At 43.5% G+C, this 20,921-nt stretch overlaps 1 protein-coding gene across 7 annotated transcripts in view; it reads left to right on the top strand.

Moving 5' to 3' along the window:
* Positions 1-20,921, top strand: part of FOXN3 (forkhead box N3) — a 216,886-nt gene that overhangs the window by 120,826 nt on the left and 75,139 nt on the right. For all 7 annotated transcript variants that reach the window (XM_071809547.1, XM_071809548.1, XM_071809546.1 and 4 more), the window contains exon 4: positions 18,570-18,634. In XM_071809547.1, the coding sequence (XP_071665648.1) occupies positions 18,570-18,634 (65 nt within the window). The remainder of the gene's footprint in view (positions 1-18,569; positions 18,635-20,921) is intronic.

Genomic DNA, 20,921 nt, shown 5'->3' with positions numbered 1-20,921 from the left:
TATCCTAGCTGCCTTCCTACAGCCTCTAACAGCAGCCTTATATTCCTCCCAAGTGGCCAGCCCCTGCTTCCATGACCTGTAAACTCTCCTCTTCTGCTTGAGCATACCCAAAAGATCCCTATTCAACCACACAGGCCTCCTGGCTCCCTTCCTCGACTTCCTACGTGTGGGGATGCTCTGATCCTGAGCATGGAAGAAGCAATCTCTGAATGCAATCCAGCTCTCTTGGGCCCCTTTTCCTTCAAGCAGTCTTGCCCATGGGATTTCCCCCAGCAATTGCTTGAAAAGGCCAAAGTTAGCCCTGCTAAAGTCCAGGGTTGCATTTCTACTTGCTATTCTGTTCCTGCCACACGAGATGCTGAACTCCACCATCTCGTGGTCACTGCAACCCAGGCAGCCCTCAACCTTTACTGCCTCGACCAGACCCTATTTGTTAGTGAGGATGCACCTCTCCTAGTCGGCTCCTCCACCGTCTGCATGAGGAAGTTATCATCAATGCACTGGAGGAACCTCCTGGACTGTGGCTGGCTGGCTGAATGGTCCTTCCAGCAAACATCAGGGAAGTTAAAATCACCCACAACAACCAGGGCCTGTGACTGTGAGGCCACTCTCAGCTGCGCATAGAAGGCCTCATCAACTTCCTCAGCCTGATCTGGTGGCCGGCAATAGACACCTACAACCGTATCACCCCTGCCAGCCTGTCCCTTGATCCTGACCCATACACTCTCAACTCGTTTCTCATCCGCTCCTGGGCAGAATTTAGTACATTGCAGTTCCTCTCTCACATAGAGAGCAACTCCACCACCACACCTGGCTGGCCTGTCTTTCCTGAAAAGGGCGTAGCCATCCATGACCACATTCCAGTCATGTGAACTGTCCCACCACGTTTCTGTAATTGCCACCAGATCCTAATCTCCCGACCGAACATAGGATTCTAACTCTTCCTGCTTATTCCCCATGCTGCGCGCATTGGTGTACAGGCATTTCAGGGAGCGAGCAGAACACACCAGTTTCTCCCTAGGGGCACAGGAGGCCACCCGGTCCTCATCCGTTCTAGAAGGATGAGGGCTTTCTTAAAGCATTCCTACCATAGAAAATCTGACAGAGACTATTTGGATGTCACAATGCTGTGCTAGTAAAACTGTGCTGCATCTGGCTCTCAAAGCAGAGTTTCTGCACAGAAGTGCATGGAGACGTCATCATACTTAGTGTTGACCCAGGGGTATTCTGGCAGGTGAGTGCTTCAAACCTGCTTCAAAGGTTTCCTGACTTGCAAACCTGTGTTCTCAAGTCATGCTATAGAAAAGTTCTCTGGTGCTGGGTAAATCAACAGCTGGGGAAGGAGGTGCTGCACCTTGACTTCATGATTCCTTGTTCTGCAGGGGCTTGATGAGAGAGTGCGATTCACATGGCACAGTTAGGCCATCTGCTGCACCCCTCAGCCTGTGCTGTCACGCAATAGCCGCAGGGCAGCCCGGGCTGGCACAGCAGTTTGGACTGCACCAAAATGGGCAGACGCTCCCTGCAGACTCCAGCCTGAGGAGAGGAGACTGTCAACAGGAACTCATCTTCACTTGCTGGCCACTGGTTTCCAGTTTTCAAACTGTAAGGTAGAAAAGGGAGGTCACGATGATGCTATAAACAAGTTAGCAGTATCCCTCTGTAAATGCAGGCACTTGGTTTTCACGAGGATGTCTCTCTGGCTCTGTTGTGTTGCTGTTGTGAACAGACTTTGACACTTGAATGGAAAACTTGCCACATAGCAAAACTTGCCAACAGCGTGTGAGGAGGAAATGAGTACACAGAGTCTGGCTTATCTTTCCTTGGTCACTGACCAGGTGCAAATAATGAACTTATTAGACTGAATTAATCTCCTAAAGGAAATGGTTTGAAATCCATCTGGTAGAGTGCTGAAAAGCAGACTCAATAAAATCCTTGAAAATTGACTGTAGAAAGGAGTTTTCTGTTGGCAGAATGCTAAATTGGATGACCTGAGGAGAGTTCTCTGTCTGAAATTACTGACGTAAAGGCAAACAGAAATAAGCGATGGATCCCGAGCACAAGGTTTGCAAACTGCGTGTTCAAGAGATGGACAATTGAAATGCACTTGTTCCAGCTGACGTTCTATATCACGATTCCTTCAGTGAAATGTTACACCATGGGTGGCTTTAGTGTGGTTGGGGGAACCTGACATTCAGAGGACAGTAATATGCACAGAGCTAGGCATACTTATTACCTATCTTAATTCACAAACCACCGAGACACTGCCTGATCTCAAGCTATGGTGCAAACAAAGAAAAATCATCAGTGATTTCAGCTCTGTTTTCAAACTTGCTGTTGATTTCTGCGACCAGAAATAAATGACAGGTTCTTGCTGTGTGGCTGTTACATATCTACACCATTTCTAGAGGGTACTTGAAGTAAGAGACAGTGCTTTTTCTTCTGCAGTGATAGTCACATGCTGGCTGAGCGTGCCAGACTGCCTTTTTACACAGAAACTTTTGGTGTTACCTCTTTGCATTAACAGTGGGTTCCCTAAATCAACTGAGACCTTGTGTCTTGTGTGCTGACTTCTGTAGGAGTCTCAGCACCAGACAACCTGTCTCTTGTTAATGCTCCACAAGGTAAGTTGATCTTTCAGGAGGGTGAGGAGAGTTGCATCTTTTCCCTGTTTTAATGCTAGCGTATTCTTCGTAGCATATCCGGTTGTGATATCTAAAGGCGTGCAATAGTGGATTGAGGCCATGGATGTAGTTTAAATTGCATTTGAACTCCAGAACACTGCTTGGGGATATGATAGAAGCAATGGATATCTCATGAGATGTAGTTTCTTGTGCTGTCCCTCAGCTTCAAGACAGCAAAAGACAATGTACTATATCTAAGTGTCAAAACGTTATGTGGACTCTTGGTGATGCAGTCCTACCAGCCTGAAAAACTTTTGAAGCTTTGCGTTATTTTACCTGAATCAAAGCTCAAGGTCAGCCTTCGGTTTGCTGGAACATCCATTGGAAATAGCCGTTTTTTTTGTGGTTTTGTTTTAGTGCACTCACTGGATTGAAGTTTCCAATTACACAAAAACTTAATTCTGCTTCCAAGTCTGTCTGGGAAATGGTCAACTCTGATAGACCCTCAGTAAGAGAAGTAATTGTTCCTTTTTGGCACTACCTGCAAATACACTCGTTAGCTGAAAAGTAGCAGGCTTTCTTAAATCTCCTCTTTGCTCGTTATTCTTCAGGGAACTATATTCTGGAATATTTCTTAAACAAAGGCTGTCCTTTCACCACACCGATTCGGTCCTGTCATGTTGATGTGTTCCGTGGTGGCGGCGTTGCCACAGTGCTGGAGATGAGGTGTCAGGGCGCACCCCTGCTTCCCTCCTCCATCCTGCTGCCAGCGGGGCTCCTGCAAACGCCAGCACTGCCTGTGCACCCTGCACACCCGGGTGTGGGGCTCGGGACCCTCACCGCCCTGCACACCCAGGTGTGGGGCTTGGTGCCCTGCTCGCCGCCCTGCACACCCAGGTGTGGGGCTTGGTGCCCTGCTCGCTGCCCTGCACACCCAGGTGTGGGGCTTGGTGCCCTGCTCGCTGCCCTGCACACCCAGGTGTGGGGCTTGGTGCCCTGCTCACTGCACTGCACACCCAGGTGTGGGGCTTGGTGCCCTGCTCGCTGCTCTGCACACCTGGGTGTGGGGCTCGGTGTCCTGCTCGCTGCCCAGCCCTTCGCCTGCCCAGCCTGCAGATAGCCTGCAAACTTTTGGAGCTCCTTGAGCAACAGTGAAGCAATGCTTTGGCTCCACGCAATCTCGCTGCTCATGCTGTGCGGTTTAAAGACAAAGTGCTTCCTGCTAATTATTAACAGTTACTCTGTAGGAACAGACTCATTATAGGGGTGCTGAACCCTGGCCCGCCATCCTTTTCAGCACCTGAACAATGCAAGAGGGAGGGGGAAGAAACCGCGAGGGAAACTGGAGTGCTGGCACCAATTAGTCCTGAGATTAGTCCTGAAAGAGGATTGCAATTGCAAGGCCAAAAAGAGTAGAGAGTGGGTAAAAGGATTTGAAATGAGATTATAGGGCCTAAAAGCGCCTTTCTTTTGTTAGGGAAATAATTCAGCAGTTTTGCTCGAGAAAGTGAGACAATCCAGTTCAGTGGCTGAAGTGGGAGATGTGTGTCCTGTTGCTTTTTAAGGTTCTTTAACGAAGTTGATCCCCAGTTGCATTTGTTAGTACTTCCTGAAAAATCAAAGTGTTTTCAACAAACAAACAAAAACAGGGAGGAAAGCTATTGCCTCATCAAAAGGCCTGTTGTCTTTCAGGAAGCTGATTTGTATTCTTTAAAAGGGAAGCCAAGGAAAGGAGGCAGATTGAACTCTCTTTTTTTGCTTTGGCAAAACTTTTTTCTTCGTGGTTACTATGAGGCTGGCACCGGAGTCACCCTTTCACCACCCATCCTACAGATGAATTCAGTGCCGGTTTTCATTTGTTGGCCTGCTCAGGGATGCAAATCAGGCAGTTCCTACTTCAGTTAAAAGCAGCTCTCCTGTCAGTACTATGGTGGTGTGTGTCCTTCTCTTCCTCCGGGAGGGAAGCGGGCACTGAGCCTTGCTGCCCTATTGAGGAGACCGTAATACGCACTCATGTACAGAAAGCGTGTCTGGGGCTGGAGACTGGAGCTTGCTTGGAGACTGCAGAAGAGGCTTTTCCCCCTCCTCCTCCTTCCAGAAAGAGGATTTCAAAGGGAGAATTACAGAAGAGACATGCACACATTGTGGATTTAATAGGAAATATTTTTCTTCAGTACATTCACAACTGCAAGACTACATGAAATGGTGACTTTTTCTGCCCTTCCCAAGAGGGAAGTTTTTTTTCTTGGGGTGACATAAACTCAGAAAGTGTGGAGGGATCATAAATGTATCCGTTACCAGTTTTTTTTTTTCTTTCTTTACTTTTTCAGTGGAAATTCTCAGTGTGAAACACCTATGTAGTCAGGCTCAAGAGCCCTGCTTTCCGTTTGCTATGCCCACAAGTTTAGGGGAATTTCTCGATGTGGAGGACTAGTGGGTTCTACATGTTCTTCATTTCCTTTACCGCGGTGTTTCACATGAGCCTGTGTTCAGTCTGCCTTCACAGGCAGTAGTTGTACTCCTAGTTGTCTTCTGTTGTGGCACTGGGAGGTTGGTGAGCATCATCTTGCTGTTCAGGCTCGTGCTGTAAGGGGAATATATTATTTGAGAAAACCTCTCTTTTAATAGAGGGGGCCTTTTTTTCTCTGGACAAAGACATTAAAATAGGACATTCTACGCTCTGTTCTTGGAGCTGCTGTTCGCTTTGGACTTGTTCATAAACACATTTTAATTCCCATCTAAAGCACTTGCTAAATGCTACATTTTTGTCTGTTTTGTTTTTTGTTCTATTATGCTGCTTTCATATAATCTACTGAATCTGACCTGCTTCTTTCTAACCTTCATAAGCTGTTCTCGAGTTCCTCCAAGAAAAGTGGGAATGAGAGACTAAGAGATGAACCCACCAGGTTGTGTGTCCACACAAACAGGGAAGAGGGGAACTGGTGAAGAAACACAAGCTCTTGTCCTGTCCATGGGTCTCGTCTAAATGGCTTAATAAGACTTGTGAAGTTGTCCCATGCTGAGGTGCTAAAAGCTCTATTAGATAGCCATAAACTTTTTGAAATAGAATAAAGACAATAATAAAACCCAAAAGAGATTCAGCAAAGGGGATAACATGGAGGAGGAGACAGTTTAGGCAGAGGTTGACAATGACAACAGAACAGCAAGTCCTCTCTGTAGGTCAGAAAAATGGTTTGAAAAGGGTAAAGAGTGCACTGAGATGACAACAGTTTCTGCTGATACCACCGAAGTCCTGCTTTGCTTCAAGTCATATGTCTCTGTGATGTAAAATTTAGGCCCAGGCATTTCTAAAGAGGCGGTCCAGCATGTTCCAGTTGAGCTGAGTGCCGCAGGTGGTGGTTGCTCATCCAGCAGAGGCAGCTCTCTGGATGGTTCCGTGCTGCATATGGCTGGGCTTGCTGCTTTCAAGTTTATGCCTATTTATTTACAGTGTGCATTGGCAGGAAAATTCAGTGATGCACTCTATATGACACTGAAAACAGAGACTTGACTATGAATGAAACCACTAACATGAGAATTAACTGAAATGGTTTAACAAAGTCATTTGTTCCATCCTCACTGCCCTGATTTGTTGGAAGTTACATAAACACGTGAAGAAAATATTTCTGTTTAATTGATTGTAGGAAATGGATGCCCTATAAATTAATTACCTCTTTAATGTTTAAAAGGTTATGTCCTGTTCATTTTATGACTGATTAGTATCATTTTGCTAGAATGAGTAACTTTGAGGTCATCCAGTGTTTGAAAAGCATAGTTTGCTACTTTCTGTGATCTGATGCTTTCGAGGGCACAAAATCTGTCTGGGGATGTCAGGGTGTCAGTGTCTCTTTCTAAACATCAGTGAACGATAATTAATTGTTTCCTGTAATCTAATTCATTGATTTTCTCTATTTGAGGTGATCCAAGGAGCAGCTTTACTCCAGGGATTAATTACAGAGAGAGTGAGAGTACACATACACTCATGAACATATTTTTGCTAGTTAATACTAATGAGGATTTTTTGCAACTGCACGGCAGACATAGATTCAACTGAAGGAGAATTACACAGTATCTGACAGATAACTGTGCCCACCCTTAGAAACCCCTTTTGGTGTCTGAAAAGCGTGTGCTCTTCGTTAGCGAAATACCTCAATTTTTGAGGTTGGCCACCACCAGATGGACCTCCCAGAGCCTCTTGGTTCATCAAGGAGAGCCTGCAGTCTCCTCCACTGGCTGCTAAACCAAAGCTGTTTGGTGAGGAGCACAGAGGATTGCTGGATTGTCATACTGGGTTTTATTCTTTAACTTTCTTGAGCTTTATCAAGAGACAGTGAATGGCCTAGACTGTTTCTGTAGGCTTTGTGCTTTGGCACAAGGTTGTTACCAAACTGCTGTTTAGATATAGCATGCAGAAACAGTCAACTTAGACATTTGCAACTTTGGGGCACGTTTTTGTGTTTGTAATGATTTTTTTCAACCTTCCCCGCATGAAATCACAGTGGATAAAGCAGAGATACATAAACTAGTTATCTCATTGCAAAAGCAATTATCTGCCCACCTTCACCTTTCTTCATACAGCCTTTATTTCTACACCTCTGGTTTCTGCTGCATATCCCAGGGTGAAGAGCTGTGTTTGGGCCCCGTCTTACTGAGTCATGTCCAGTTTCTGCACAAACAGCTGAGGAGAAGCAGCAAATGGAGGGCAACATAGACTAGACCGTGGATTCCACTGGGGAAGCCAAAATTTGCTGAAAGAACGATGTTGTAGGACAGTTTCTGGAAAAGTAGTCTCCGTCTTGGTAGAAATGCAGCTTTGTCGGTTGTATGAAGAATTGCTGGCTTAAAGTAGAGAGACAACTTCTTGCTATAGCTTATGTGAAGGTTGGCTTCTCTTTTCTTCGGTGAGTTCATTCATGCAGGTGATACGGTAACTTGAGAAATTTATTAGAGTATTATCAAGTACAGTGTTAGTATTCTCAACAGGCTGAACAGCTGTTTGGAGAGACAAGGATTAGAGAGAAAGATGCACACTGAATTTTATTTCCCATTACAGGTGGGAGGTGTTTTTTTCTGCTAAGATGAAAGTGGCTAAAGATAATTTAAAAATGAGTGAAAATGAAGTCCTCCAAAAACTTGTTTACAGTTAGACTTGCAGAATGTGTGAAATTCATTATTCCATAGCTCTGCTTTGAAAATGTTAAGTAGAAGTTATCGGGAGTTGTATGCTGTGGTTATTGTTACTGTAAAAATAACTAGGAGTGCTCTTGTTCTGGAGACCAGAGGTACAGATCACATATAGTCCCCAGCCACGGTTTAGTGGGTCTTCTTCATTTTGGCAGAGGCTGTAAATACCTGGTGAGGTCACATCTGCTCTGCTTCTTGAATTTGACGCTTTGTGGAGTCGAAGACTTTTCTGATATAAATGGAAAATTCCTATCTTCTTCTGACTGAATTAGGCTGATAGGATAGAATTTAGTCAAACTTGTGCTGTTTGCTTTGAATTTACTGTATAGTGGAGGGCATATTACAGTTCTGCTTTTTATTTGCTTGGCATCCAGCCTGAGGGATTTGGGGTGCATTTAGGAGAAGCACAGAACTCTTGTAGGTGTGATGGCAGTTATGAGGAGCCCTAACACGATGGTGGGGTGGGCCTGGAGGTGGGGTGTCCAGGGGCCCCACGTAGGGTGTCCAGGAGCCCCACCTGGTCTGCTGCAGTTTACTGGGGCTTTTGGAGGTACATAGTTATCTCTGTGTGTATGTTTTCCTTTCTGTGAATGGAAATGGTATCTCTGTAACTCTGTGGGTGGAGGGGTTGGTCTAGGTGAAGTCTCTACAATGCTTGTGAATGCAAAAAATACTGTATTCGCTTCCTTCTTTCGTTATATCTGTAGATCCAGACTGCAAGGTAAAACAACCCAGTGTTAGGTGCTGTAGTTCGATGTGTCTGTTGGTCTGTCCCTCCCCTGTCCCTACAGTGCAGCCCTGAGTGCTTCAAACTGAGTAATCACAGGAATATGAATCAGTGAAAGCTGAAAAATTTTGATACTAATTTTTTTTATGCCTTAGCAGTTTGTTTCTAAAAAGGGGTAACTTTATGCATTAAACTTTTGTGTTGGTGATAGAAGCACTCACAAACTGCTTATCATTCACCTTTTTAGCATGTTGCGCTCTGTGCTGTATGATCCTCAGGCGCTGCTCTTCTGGGGCGCAGGAGTGTGACTGCTGAATGCAGCACTTGTGTAGTAGATACACGTGAAGAGGTAGAATTGACATTAATCAAAAAACGTAATTGGAGCTTTCCAAATGTGTGAGTACTTGACTTGTGTTTTGTTGTTATTATTCTTATTGTCATGTTTTCTGCTTTGATGTAACTTTCTGACATGCACATGAGACACTTCGGTGTATGCCCCAGCGGCGGCAAATCTCTGCACGCTCCTCTGTAGCAGTGCTGCAGAGCTTGTAAGCACATTAGGCTTCCCAGGGAAAATACCCTCTGCATCTGGGAGAGGTTAAATGTTCCAGGGGAGAGGTTAAACATTCGTTTTGTCCTCTGCTTCTGTAATTCTAGAAGCCAGATTAGTTCTGAATCATCTGAACCACATTCATTCAAGATTAATGAGAAAGACCAAGTATGGAAAATTTCAGCTGGTAAAGCTCCTTGGCTTTGAGCGAGTGGTGGAGGGGGAGTTCGTACTGGCAGCAGCATGCAAGTCATGCTTAGTTTTGAGTTTCCTCAGTACTTAAATTGGTGAAATGGGGAATCTCACCATAGCAGATAAATGAGAATTTCAGCAAGCAACATGAGCTGGGGGGGGTCATGAGTGGGGGGGACAGGACTTTAAAGGTCTCCCTTCCTATTTCTGTTTCTTTGGATATCAGGTTTGTCCTTTTGCATATGCACATGTTTCTAACTTTGTGCATGTTCAAGGTACATTGGTGTCTTTAAAATTAACCAGCAGGGTATTTTCACTAGTGGGTGACAAGCTGTTGTTAACCTCGAGTCCAGCTGACCGACAGGTCATGGTTAAGATGTGGTTGGAAATCTGAGTGGGAGCCTCACACAGGAAGTATTCATGAAATCCAGGCAGGTCTACCAGCAATGCTGTTCAAAGTTTTGCAAAAATAATGAACGGACAATTCAGGACTGGGTAACAGAAGTCAGTTGGGTGACCTTGGGCTTTATAAAAATTTAATCAGTTTCAATTTGGGAGCAATGCTTGTTTCAGTAGAGCCTTCCAGTATCCTGCCTGGCTGGCAGCTCTGCGGTTTCACTGCAGTTCAGTTGCTCAGGTGGTCAGCCTGGAGTTCTCTTAGAGCTTTGCATTGTAGCATTAACTTTCAAAGCAGACTCTTTACAGCAAGTTGAAAATGAAGGTGAGCCTAGGTATAGGCAATTCCTAGGACTCATTTATTTTCTAGAATCTGAGATGAAAGATTTTTTTTTTCTTCCAGTGAAATTCTAATCCAGTAAAAGCAAAACAGAAATGAACCTCTTCTTCTCCCTGATTTGTTTTGCAGTAAATGAAAGCTGTGGTCAGAAAACTGGAGTGCTCCATTTCTGATTTAGTAGAAGAGAATCCAACTTCTCCCCACTGGCCAGGTCAGCATTTGATGCTGCTGCAGCCCCAAAGAGGCCACAGTCTCCTGTGGATGGGGCTGTGGATGTTTGTAAATAGGATCTTCGGTTCATCTGGGATTCAGGGGACTGACCTGCAGTGCCTGCATGAGCTGGCACAGACATGCTCGATAGCACATGAGCAGGTTTAGATAACTCTCAAGTTTCCCCAGCCTGATGACCACCAGTTTTTCCATCCAGTGATAGATGGTCTAGGAGCTATTTAATAGAAGTTGTGAAATAAGGAGAAACTTAGCACTTTCAGCATGTGAGGTAACCTGCAGTGTTTTTTCTTACTTCAAATAGAGGAAGCAGGAACAAATAACAGGCCATGGTCTAGGAGTGAGCTGTGTTGTTCCTTCTTTAACTACATGCACTTCAAAAGACTATTCCCTTGCCTATTGTGTTGTTACTTAACAATTCTTTATTCCTCCCAGAGATACATAGACTATAACATTCATGTTTTTAACAGAGAAGAAGAAAAAAAAAATCTGAGACAGAAAGGATGAAATTACTTGCCTGGAGTCATTGTGTGATTCAATAGTAGAGGCAGAATTAGAATTGGAGGCTGATAGCCAGCATCTCCCCATTCCCAACGGAGACAAATCTTTTTTAATTAAAAGTAACGTGGGACAGTTGTCTCACCATGAATTTTCAATTAGATCAGGACTTTCTTCTATGTCAGTGTTCACAACAAATCTGTTAAAATATGTAAACATGGATTAGTGAGGAATTTGCATTTTACACAATGGCTGGCATACCTCAAATAGCCATCTCCTTTGAAACGACTCTAGAATTTTATTATTTTTTTTTAATTTAAAAAATAAATCCTCCATTGTTGTCCATAAATATGTATTCAACTCTTGGCAAAGACCAAAATTCTGGCTGAGGGCTACGGAGTCCCACCAAGGGGACAAGAAGGCTTCACAGATGGTGTCAGCAGTGATGGGGGCCTTTTGAACACCACAGCAGAGTTGTTGGTGGGCTCGTAAAGACATATTACCGTGTTTGGCTTGAAATTAGGAATTACCCTTTTTATCCCTAATTCTGAAAATTTGAGAAGCTCTTTTTATCCTATTTTTTCCTTCCTTTCTCTCTGTTTTCGTGCTTAATTACTTATTTTAAGTGGAGACAGTGGCAAGAGAATGGCTTTGGCTATTGGAGATGTAAAGATTGGCCAACTTTCTGCTTCATCCTTCAAAAAGTAACATTATATTTTATTTTTAAGTGTTTCCTGTGTGAATAGCTTTCTTAAACAACTTTTCTTCTGTCTTTAATAAAAATTTAGATGTAATGCCTCTGGCAGTCGTGTCATATAGAAAACTCATTTAAGAGTGCGCAAGAGCTCAGAATTTTATTATTCGCTCGAAAATGTGTTAGACACCCTAGAGAAACCAAGAAAGACTCCATCTAGGAGCTTAAAGTCTCCATCCCACATGTCGCAGCAAGTGAGAGATACCAAGAGGCAATAAAAGAGGGAATTGCAGAGGAAGGAGAAGCATTACCAGAATATTAGATCAGCCTTCATAAATTAAAAATTAGTATTGTGAATTGATAAATATTTTTAAGAATAATGTTTTGTCAGTTATGGAAAATTTGAGAAGATAGAGTAATGCATTTATAGATTTAAAATCTCTGAAGTAATCAGTTTTCATTAAAATCAGGAAATACCTTAACACCTACCTTCCAGATTTTTTCATGTGTTGTCATTAGCCCGGGTTAGCAGAGGTTTTTTCCCTTTGATTGGAGAGGAAGCTTGCTTGACTGTTGCTAGGTGATCACTAATTGTGATATTAACTGCCAGCAAGCTGCTGGCAGGGATTATCAATTTTTTTTTTCCTTGTTAACAAAACACATGTGTTAGAGGTGCAGCGGTATCTAAATGTGTCTGTATTGCTCAAAATTTATAACAGGAGTAATATATTCTTTAATACAACTACAGTTATGTACTCAGATATAGAGCATTAACCTCTCTTTGCTGTGAAGTAGTCTTATTAGCCCACATCCAGTAATGGCATTAAAGGTGAGTGTAGAAAACAAAGCAGATATGGCAGTAGGGGGATCTGAGCTCCCTGGTGCAAGCAGTGAAGAGCTGACAAGCATTTAGAGGAGTCCTCAACCAGAGTGAGTTGCCGTCTGTCCCTTTTCACTCTGCAGGCTCATGGTGGTGTGGTTTGGACCAAGAGGCCTCCTCCCGTGCAGTCTGGCAGCAGCTCTGCGGACCACGTTTGTGCAGCCAACAGGGCTGCTCGTCGCCGTGGTCGTGAATATTTCTCATGCCTTACGCAGGGTGACTGCTGTAAGGAAGTACTATTCATCTTCCAGCATCAAAGGATGCTGTATTCCAACAAAAGTATACTTCTTTAAGTTTTTTCTCAGTTACACGTCCATCCTAAATTTACTTCTCAAGAAACAGTAAAAATTACAATCTTCCAGCTTAGTTGGACATCCATTTTTATACCTTATGGTAGCAGTCTGAATCCAGCTTGCATCTGGAGCTGAATGTACTTCTCAGGAATGTATCATTCCTGCTGCCATTAGATACAGGGTTTTGTGGGCTCCAGCCAGGTAGAGGCATCTGCAGCTGTTGTTAGCAACTTGATCATAAGAATAATTGTGGTTTAGTTGCTTTTCAGAAGCTTTCAGAGGTGGGTTTATATACCTGCAAGATACTCTGTTGGTTACTCTTCAACAAACTGGTTTGTTGTTTCTAAGTTCAGTGTCCTTGACATTTCCTTCAGTTCACTATTTGTTGGAGGTGTAGGTGAGACTTGCCATGTTTTGCACTGTGAATGGTTGGTAATGCAGTACTTGCAGTGCAGGTACAACAATGCCTTCGTCCCCTTCATCTCGCAGCTGCAGCTTCTGCCTCTAGGAATTGTCCATTATATTGCTGCCCTGATCACTGCTGTCCACCCTGGGGCAAAGGGTGGTGGTCACAGTGAACTGGGTGCTCTCCCATCCACCTGTTATGCAGCACTGGGAACTTAACTGAGTTTGTTAGGAGAGGAAGAGTTGTTTTCTCCTGCCACATCTTTTTGCAAAATCTGTGGGCTGAGCTGGATGTTGAGGCACCTCAGTAAATCATTTTTGCCCCTGATAAGGGCTGGAGAGAGGATCCTCTGTGTCACTGCAGCCAGTTTGTGGTCTAGCAGCTGTTTGCTTACTGCAGGCTCTGTGTTGGGCATATTGTGTGCAACAGCTTGTTAGCTTACGGCTGACACCGAGCTGTCGTGCCTGCCCTCTGGGCATCCCTGCGGGTGTGCTTTGGCACCAGCTGTGCCCCAGCAGCTGTGCCTGTTGCCTCTTGGCTGTGCTGGGCTGAGGTGAATGTGGAGCATCTTCCCTGCCTCCCCACTGAGCCTTCCTTCTCAGGGCCAATAGCTCTCAGCTTCAGAGGCCATTGAAGTGTGCATTGTTTGTTTGTTTCCTGCCCCTTCCTCTGTCCTCCTTACCATCACCCTCTGGACATACTTGGTAGCTCAGTCATTGGCCTATATTTATTGCCTTCCGTGTTTTTATCATTCCTTAATTGTGGCGTGTAGTCCCACACAATTAAATTTGTTTTGAGTTTTTAGTTGTTTGGGTTTTTAAGACCTGTTAATCATGCCTCTCTGACAAAGAGGCCTGTGAGAGTTTTTGGTATAGTTGTGAAATACAGCAATGTGAGAGAGAATTCATACCCTGGCTTTTTTTTAGTGCTTGACTTCGAGAATTGCAGTCTCCTTGCTCTAATGTGAATTCCAGAAGACAAAGGATTTATATTTACTTTTTGAGTCTTTTGAAGCCTGTGCACCTTTTGAAGATTTTTGTGAATGTGTGGCATATGTTTTGGTGTAAACAATTAATCGGGGGCGGGGGGGCTCACACGTGTTGTTGCTTCTATGTGCCCTGGGAGCTTCTGGTTGGGCTGGCTGGCTGCCATGAACCCTCACTGTCTGGCCGGCCAGCCTTCACATCAGCCTGGTTTCCAGCACGAGCGGTATCCAAATCAACACATTCCCATGGAATGTTTTAGGTTTCAGTAAAGCAACGTTTTTCCTATGGAAAAGCCTTCCCTCAGAGAAATTCCTGCTGGCTCTCAGTCAGGCAGCTTCCCGTGCCCAGGGCCCTGCGGCGTGACGGAGCTTCCTACTGGTTGTGTCATCAGAGTAAAAACAGTTCATCGTTTGCCTTGAGCGGAAATCGAGTCCCACTTGTCATTAAAAGTCGATAGCAAATGCCTGGGAAGGGTTGGATTTGATCGGGGTGATTCCCAGTTCCAGGTATCTCATTTCACACAAGCAGATGCTGACGAGTTAAACACTGTCACTTGCCGGTTCTTGCAGCTGCTGTTTTTCAGCAAGTGTGTGAATACTTCGTTTGGTCCCTGTGGCAGTGCACGGATGCTACAGTGGCAATGACTGTGCCTCAGAGAGAGGAGGATTCTGCACTGAACAGACATGAACATACGCCCCTGGATGCTGTTCTGTGTATTTGCTACAAATGCTGTTGCAGCCTGGATATCCCTTTGGCTGGGGTTATGCTTGAACCGATAGTACATTCTGCAAATCAAACCAGTGGTTCTTGACAGGGAACTGTTGGCTTTTCACATGTCATCTCACCCATAAACTATACTAATTCTTGTTCTTGCAAGATGCTTGTTGAATTCTCGGTTCTTTAGGAGTGGTCTGTGTCTGTCTCCTCCCGCAAATGCCCTGTGCTCATCTGCTGCTGGGAGTTAAATAGGTCTGAACCTGCACACAAGGAAAATGGATTAGGCCACAAGTTTCTTCACACTGATAAAAGAGTTCAAACTAGTTACTGCTTTTCTTCTACTAGCTGTGTGGGGATTTATTAGAAATTAAATATTACTTTGGTCAGTGTGTTTCGTCAATAAGTTTGGGGAAATACTCTGCCATCAATAATACTAACTGCATAAATATTCATCTTACAGCACATATTGATTACAAAAGAAAATTCTAAAAACAGATTTTGCATTCTTTATTTTACCTAAATACAGAATATGCTGTTAGTTCTATAGGAGGACCAGCCACTCTTCTCCAGTAGATTACGGGCTAAACTGAAGAAACTGTTCATTTGAAAAAATACCTGGGATGGACCAAATTTTGGTTTTTTTAATCGGTGGTCTTTAGCAGAATAAACTTCTTCAAATGGTTTCATAATCTGGAACAGAGAAGCAGCATCTTCTAAACACTTAAAAGTGAGAGTTTAACCCTGTCATTTCTTAACTTGAAATATGTTTAAATAATTAATGCCATCTGAGACTTCACCTGTAAAAGTTTGCAAAGAGAAAGATAATTTATCTGACACAGATCATGCATAGCTAAGTTTCAGCAAAGCCCTGCAAACACAGAAGTTTGTTGTTTGAAAGGCTTGACCAGTTGCTCTGGTACATTATTTATATGCTTGAATTCTTTCGCTTCTTTCCCTGGGAAGGCACAGTTAATTTTCTCAGTTCATGTGGGTTTGTGCTGAATTAGACAGAGGTTTTTATGAGAGCCTTGGGCCTTTTTTTCAAGTTGGAAAATAAGATAAATCACTTTGGCTTTGTTTTTCTGGTGGAGACATTTTGTCTATTCAAATATATACACTTTCCTCTCTCCTTTATTTAACCCTCTTCCACTCATGTACAGGCGTACAGGAGCGTGACAGTAAATTTTTTCTGTGGCTTAATTTCAGAATGTCACCATTTTTTTCCTTGGGCTTTTGAGAGGTATATAGTTGCCATAATGTGATTTCTGGTTTTTGTGACAAATTTGTATAGTATGAAGACTGCGCTATGGCTTTCCTCTTGTAGTTTGATGGGTCCAGTCCCAGAGATTACCTTGGACTCTGATGCACTCCAGAACTGTGAGCCTGTCCTGCAGGAGCATGAAGGCCCTCAGCAGCTCTTGACCTGCTACACTTGAAGAGCTGGCGCTTACTATAGGGAATGCAAACAATTGGTTACGTTAAGCCCTATGAAGTGAGCACACGTGTTCAGACGAGTGCATGCCCCTGCACACTCCGGCGCTTATGAATGTAGACTACTTAACTTCTTTGTGGTCATTTTGGTCTCTTTCTCAACTCCCCTTTTTGTTCAGGAGTATCCAAGGCTTTTCTTACTCATTTAATTGCTTTGGATCCTTATACAGTCCGTATTTTAACACAGTGAAGTTTTTACTTGTTAGCACGAGAGTCTCTGCAGAATAATTGTGAAAGCAGTGTGGTTTTTATATATGACATTTTATCAGAACTTTGCTAATTCTGTCAATGTAATAGACAACATCTGTTTTCTATTTCATTGCATTTTGTGTATTGTTATTCAGCTCAAGAGGAGACAAAAGTAACTTTGAATCAAAATGGCGTGTGAGGCTTGGTTCACAATTTGCATCCAAAGAAGCAGGTGGATTACCTTAAAAAGGCAGAGTGCCTTACAGTAATCTTATGGAAGGCTATTTAGTCCTTTGCCTTTGACTTGTGCTTGAATTTGGGCATAGGGCAATTATATATTGATATAGCATAATTTTGTGATACTAACTTCAATAAACACTTAGTATATTAAAATACCTATGATTATCTTTAGGTTTTAGGGGACTTTGAAACCTGTTTCATGACTACAGGAACAACCTTCTGGCAATCTGTCACTTCCACCTGCTTTGACAACAGTGCAACAAATCTTTTCCATGTTTTGTAGTTATTTCCCCTAGGTACTGTGCTTTTAAAATACATGTAGTGCCTGGGCCCGAGGATGTGACCAGTGATGTCCTGCAGGCAGGGCCTCTTCTGGGGAGGATGGACTAGGAGCAGTGGTGGCGGTGGCAGCCATCTTGCTCTGGGGAGTGAGAGCTGTGCCGGGCAACAGTCACCTGCGCTGCTGAGGAAAGGGCAAGATCGGCTTTTGTATCCAGGGGAAGCACAAGTGGTGTGAGGAGTGCCTGAGGGAACTGGGGTTCTTTAGCCTGGAGAAGAGGAGGCTGAGGGGAGACCTTGTTGCTCTCTCCAGCTACCTGAAAGGAGGTTGTAGCATGGAGGGTGTTGGTCTTTCCTCCCAAGTAGGAAGTGACAGGATGAAAGGAAATGGCCTCTAGTTGTGCCAGGGAAGGTTTAGATTGGATATTGGGAAACGTTTTTTCATGGAAATGGTCGTCGGGCGTTGGAACAGGCTGCCTACGGAAGTGGTTGAGTCACCATCCCTGGGGATGTTTAAAAGACACATAGATAAGGCTCTTAGGGACATGGTTTAGTGCCAGAGTTAGGTTATAGTTGGCTTGATGATCATAAGGGTCTCTTCCAACCAAAATGATTCTGTTATTCTATGAAGATGTGTCCTTCTGCCAACGGACACATCCGTGGTGGTGCGGGTGCCACAGTGTGGAAGGGGAGGGTGCAGGCAGCCATGAGGCACTTCCTCGCCACCTCCCCTCCACTCAGCCCGCCAGTGCTGCGGGCATGGGAGCGGGTGCTCCACAGCACCGGGGGATGCTCAGAGGCAACAGCAGAGGAAACAAGGTTTAGAGGATCGTACCGCTGTTCCCTCCTCTTCCCTTTCCTATGTTTGAATGTGTTCTACTCCTTCAGCCACGGCTGTCACAGGAGAGGCCTCTCAGGGGCCATTGTCTTCAGGCAGACTCTGTGTGAGCAGGATGCCGAGGGGAAGAGGGACCTGGTGATGGCCTGATCTCAGGGAAGGGCTTCGGGGCAGACGGGTGCTCACACCGTGGCCACCACCCTGCCGGGGGTCTCAGAGGAACCGTCACAGCCACCAAGCACGCACACGTGGCAAAGGCCAGGCCTCATTAACGCCTGTGGGCCAGCTCGCTGCGCTGTGTGTGTTCCCGTGTGGCGAGGTGACCTTGGTGTCTGGGGGGGTTTGGTGGGCGAAGAGCTCTGCTGGAAGCACAGAAACCAAGTGCTGTCTGGTCAAGGCTTTTCTGGGTTGCTGTGTTGTGGGGTAGCACGGTGTTATGGCTGAGTAAAAGCCATAAAGCATTTGGGTTTTTAGCAGATGGCTTTGAGAAAAGGCATGTATTTTGCTGTACTGTGAATTCAGTAAATATTTTTGGCACTGATTTTTTTTTTTTTTTTTAATTCCAAATTGCTTATTTCTGTCTTAAGAGAGTGTGGGTGTGTGCTTTGCTGAGGAGGTTTTTCCTTCTGAAGAGAATGTGAATCTTGAATCAAATTAACCTATTTTTAACACGAAATTCTAGACCCTTGCTTGAAGGGTTACGTTAGCTTGAATGTTACATTATCTTTAAAAACAAATCAGAACTAATGCAAATAGTATCTCTTAATTGTTTAATGTAAGTGAAATTTTCTTTACACTTATTTCTTAATTCCTTTAGCACATCAGGTCCACCCATTTGGCCAGGAAGCACCTTCTTCAAGAGAAATGGAGCCCTTCTACAAGGTAAGTGACTGATACTATGTCTTAGAGTAGCTCTTCCTAACAAATACCTCTTGCAAATTGCACAACTTTTGTAGTATTCACTGGGCAAGAAGTAACCAAATGTTTTTTGTTTCCTTTAACCTGTCTCCTTTATTGCGCACCTGGTGCCTTGAAAATGACGATTTACTACGTACAGTGAGTGTAGTCTATGAAAGTTGCTGCTTTTTTTTCTTTCCTCGGATTATTGATTTGCTTACTGTAAAATGTGGCAAAGGGTGGCTTTTTTTTTTTTTCTCCATTGTGTGGATAAAGAGTGCCTGGGCGGAAATGTTCCAGGAGCACTGCTTTTAGCTCTGTGGGTGAAGCAAGGTTGTTCTTTGGGAGAGATTCTTTCTTGTACTTCCTAGTTGTGCCGATAGCAAAATGTACTCGAAGGTAGGTAGCGGTGCTGTGGTGGGGAAAACAGTGGCCGAGTATTTGTCTTAAGAAACCTACCATATTTGATGGTGCTTATATTCATAGAGGAATGTTAAATATCTTATTTCCGTTGGATGGGCAACATAAACAGAATCTGTATGACTGCAGTTTTGATATCTAGACATTCAGTCTATCTTACTAGACTTTTAAAAATAATTCAAAAAAATTGTTCACAGCTTAGTGTGTTTATATTTCTTAATGGAAGTGTCTTGGGAATACAGAAGGCTGTTTCCCCAGACTGCCTGCATTTGTCTTTGGTGCAAAAGTAACCTACGCTGCTTAGGATGGTTTTATGATGTTTGCAAGTATTTGTCCGTAAGTGTCTCAGTTTTGTGTTCATTCTCATGGTGCCAAGAGTTTTCTGGCGTTCTTACTGGCAGAATAAGCTGTATAATGTTCTCTGGAATGCTGATGCATATCACCTAGGATGGAGCCTTACTCACTACTGGGCTCACAAGCAGATGATTGGCAGGGAGTATCGCTCACCTCCCATGCACCAAAGTAATCCAGCATCTGCAGTTTACCTGAAAATATTTTTCAACTGATACCTTGTACATATCTTAAGAATTTGCATCATTTCTATTGTCTAGTATCTATGCTGAGATTTGTTCAAGCTTTAAGTACTTAAAAGCATTCGGATTATTTCTTAACACTAGGAGACGGTATAAATTGGGTATAGATGGTAGAGATTGGCAGCTTTTGGTTTTAGTCTTGATAAGATAGATCTGCTGCCTTTGCAGTCCTTCCTAATGGAAGGAACTACATTTTTTGTTTGTTTCTGGGTTTTTTTGTTAAGGAAAAAAGAAAACTATTGTGATATTGGATATGCTTGATTCGTTTTCAGTTGCTCAGCAATTCTGGTTTTAAAAGTGTACCTGCACCTATACGGTCTTTGTAATTTGAGTTCATGAGATGTAAACTACTCTGTCAAGTCTGTATGGCACTAATGTTTTACCTCTTCTTATGATGCGAGATATCCAGGAATTAACAACTGATATGTAGTCCTTCCTGTCTCAGTTGTTGCTTAAAGCATTTTCTCAGAAGAGTATGCTGTTCTCTACCCTCTTCTCTGCTCTGCCTTCCAAATTGGGAAATAAAATCTAAAAGCCCAAAACTTTTCAGTATATTAAAGAAATAGAGAAAAAGAGAGAGATGAGTGCCTTTTCAAGCAACTAACAAAGCCTAACACATCTTTAACTGAGTTGGCATTCTGCACTGACATTCCAAGTGGAAAACCTGACCAATTAGAACTCTAATATGCGTGACACGACTGAGGTTGGAAGGATGAGAGTGTGTGAAGAAAAACCTCACTGAAGTCATCTTTTAACACTTCCTGGTTTTAATTTTAAAACAAGAAAATAACTTAACCAAGCCTTTATTTTTTTCTTTGTGTCTGTCTGTCTCTCTTTCACTTTTCCCTATGATGAGCTGTCTCACATGCAGGCTTCAGCAGGTTGCATGGAAATAGTGCATCCACCTCTTTGCTGCTTCTGACTGTCTTCTTCCAGAAGACCTGTGCAGAGGAATGAGAGAGTGCAGGGAGCTGTGAGATGAAGGGGTAGATGTTTGTCAGGTCCTACCTTACATGACCATCTTAAGTCTTTTTTCAGTGCTTATATCCAGCTTAATGCAAACAGGTGAATGAAAAATTGTTTTGATTGTCGGTTTCAAATTGTAGTACTGCCTTTTGATTGGCCGAAGTTGAGGTAAAAAAAGGATTTAAAATTATTTTCACTTGATAAATGTTTTGCTGTCTTTGAAAAGAATGTTTGGGATGTGTTATAGACAGTAATACAGAGTAATTCTGAAATTTTAGTAAATGTGATACTCA

Source organism: Patagioenas fasciata, chromosome 5, assembly GCF_037038585.1.
Source record: "Patagioenas fasciata isolate bPatFas1 chromosome 5, bPatFas1.hap1, whole genome shotgun sequence".
In the NCBI taxonomy this organism is placed as follows: domain Eukaryota; kingdom Metazoa; phylum Chordata; class Aves; order Columbiformes; family Columbidae; genus Patagioenas; species Patagioenas fasciata.
Note: the sequence above shows the minus strand (reverse complement) of the source record. Positions and strands in the feature narration are given on the sequence as shown.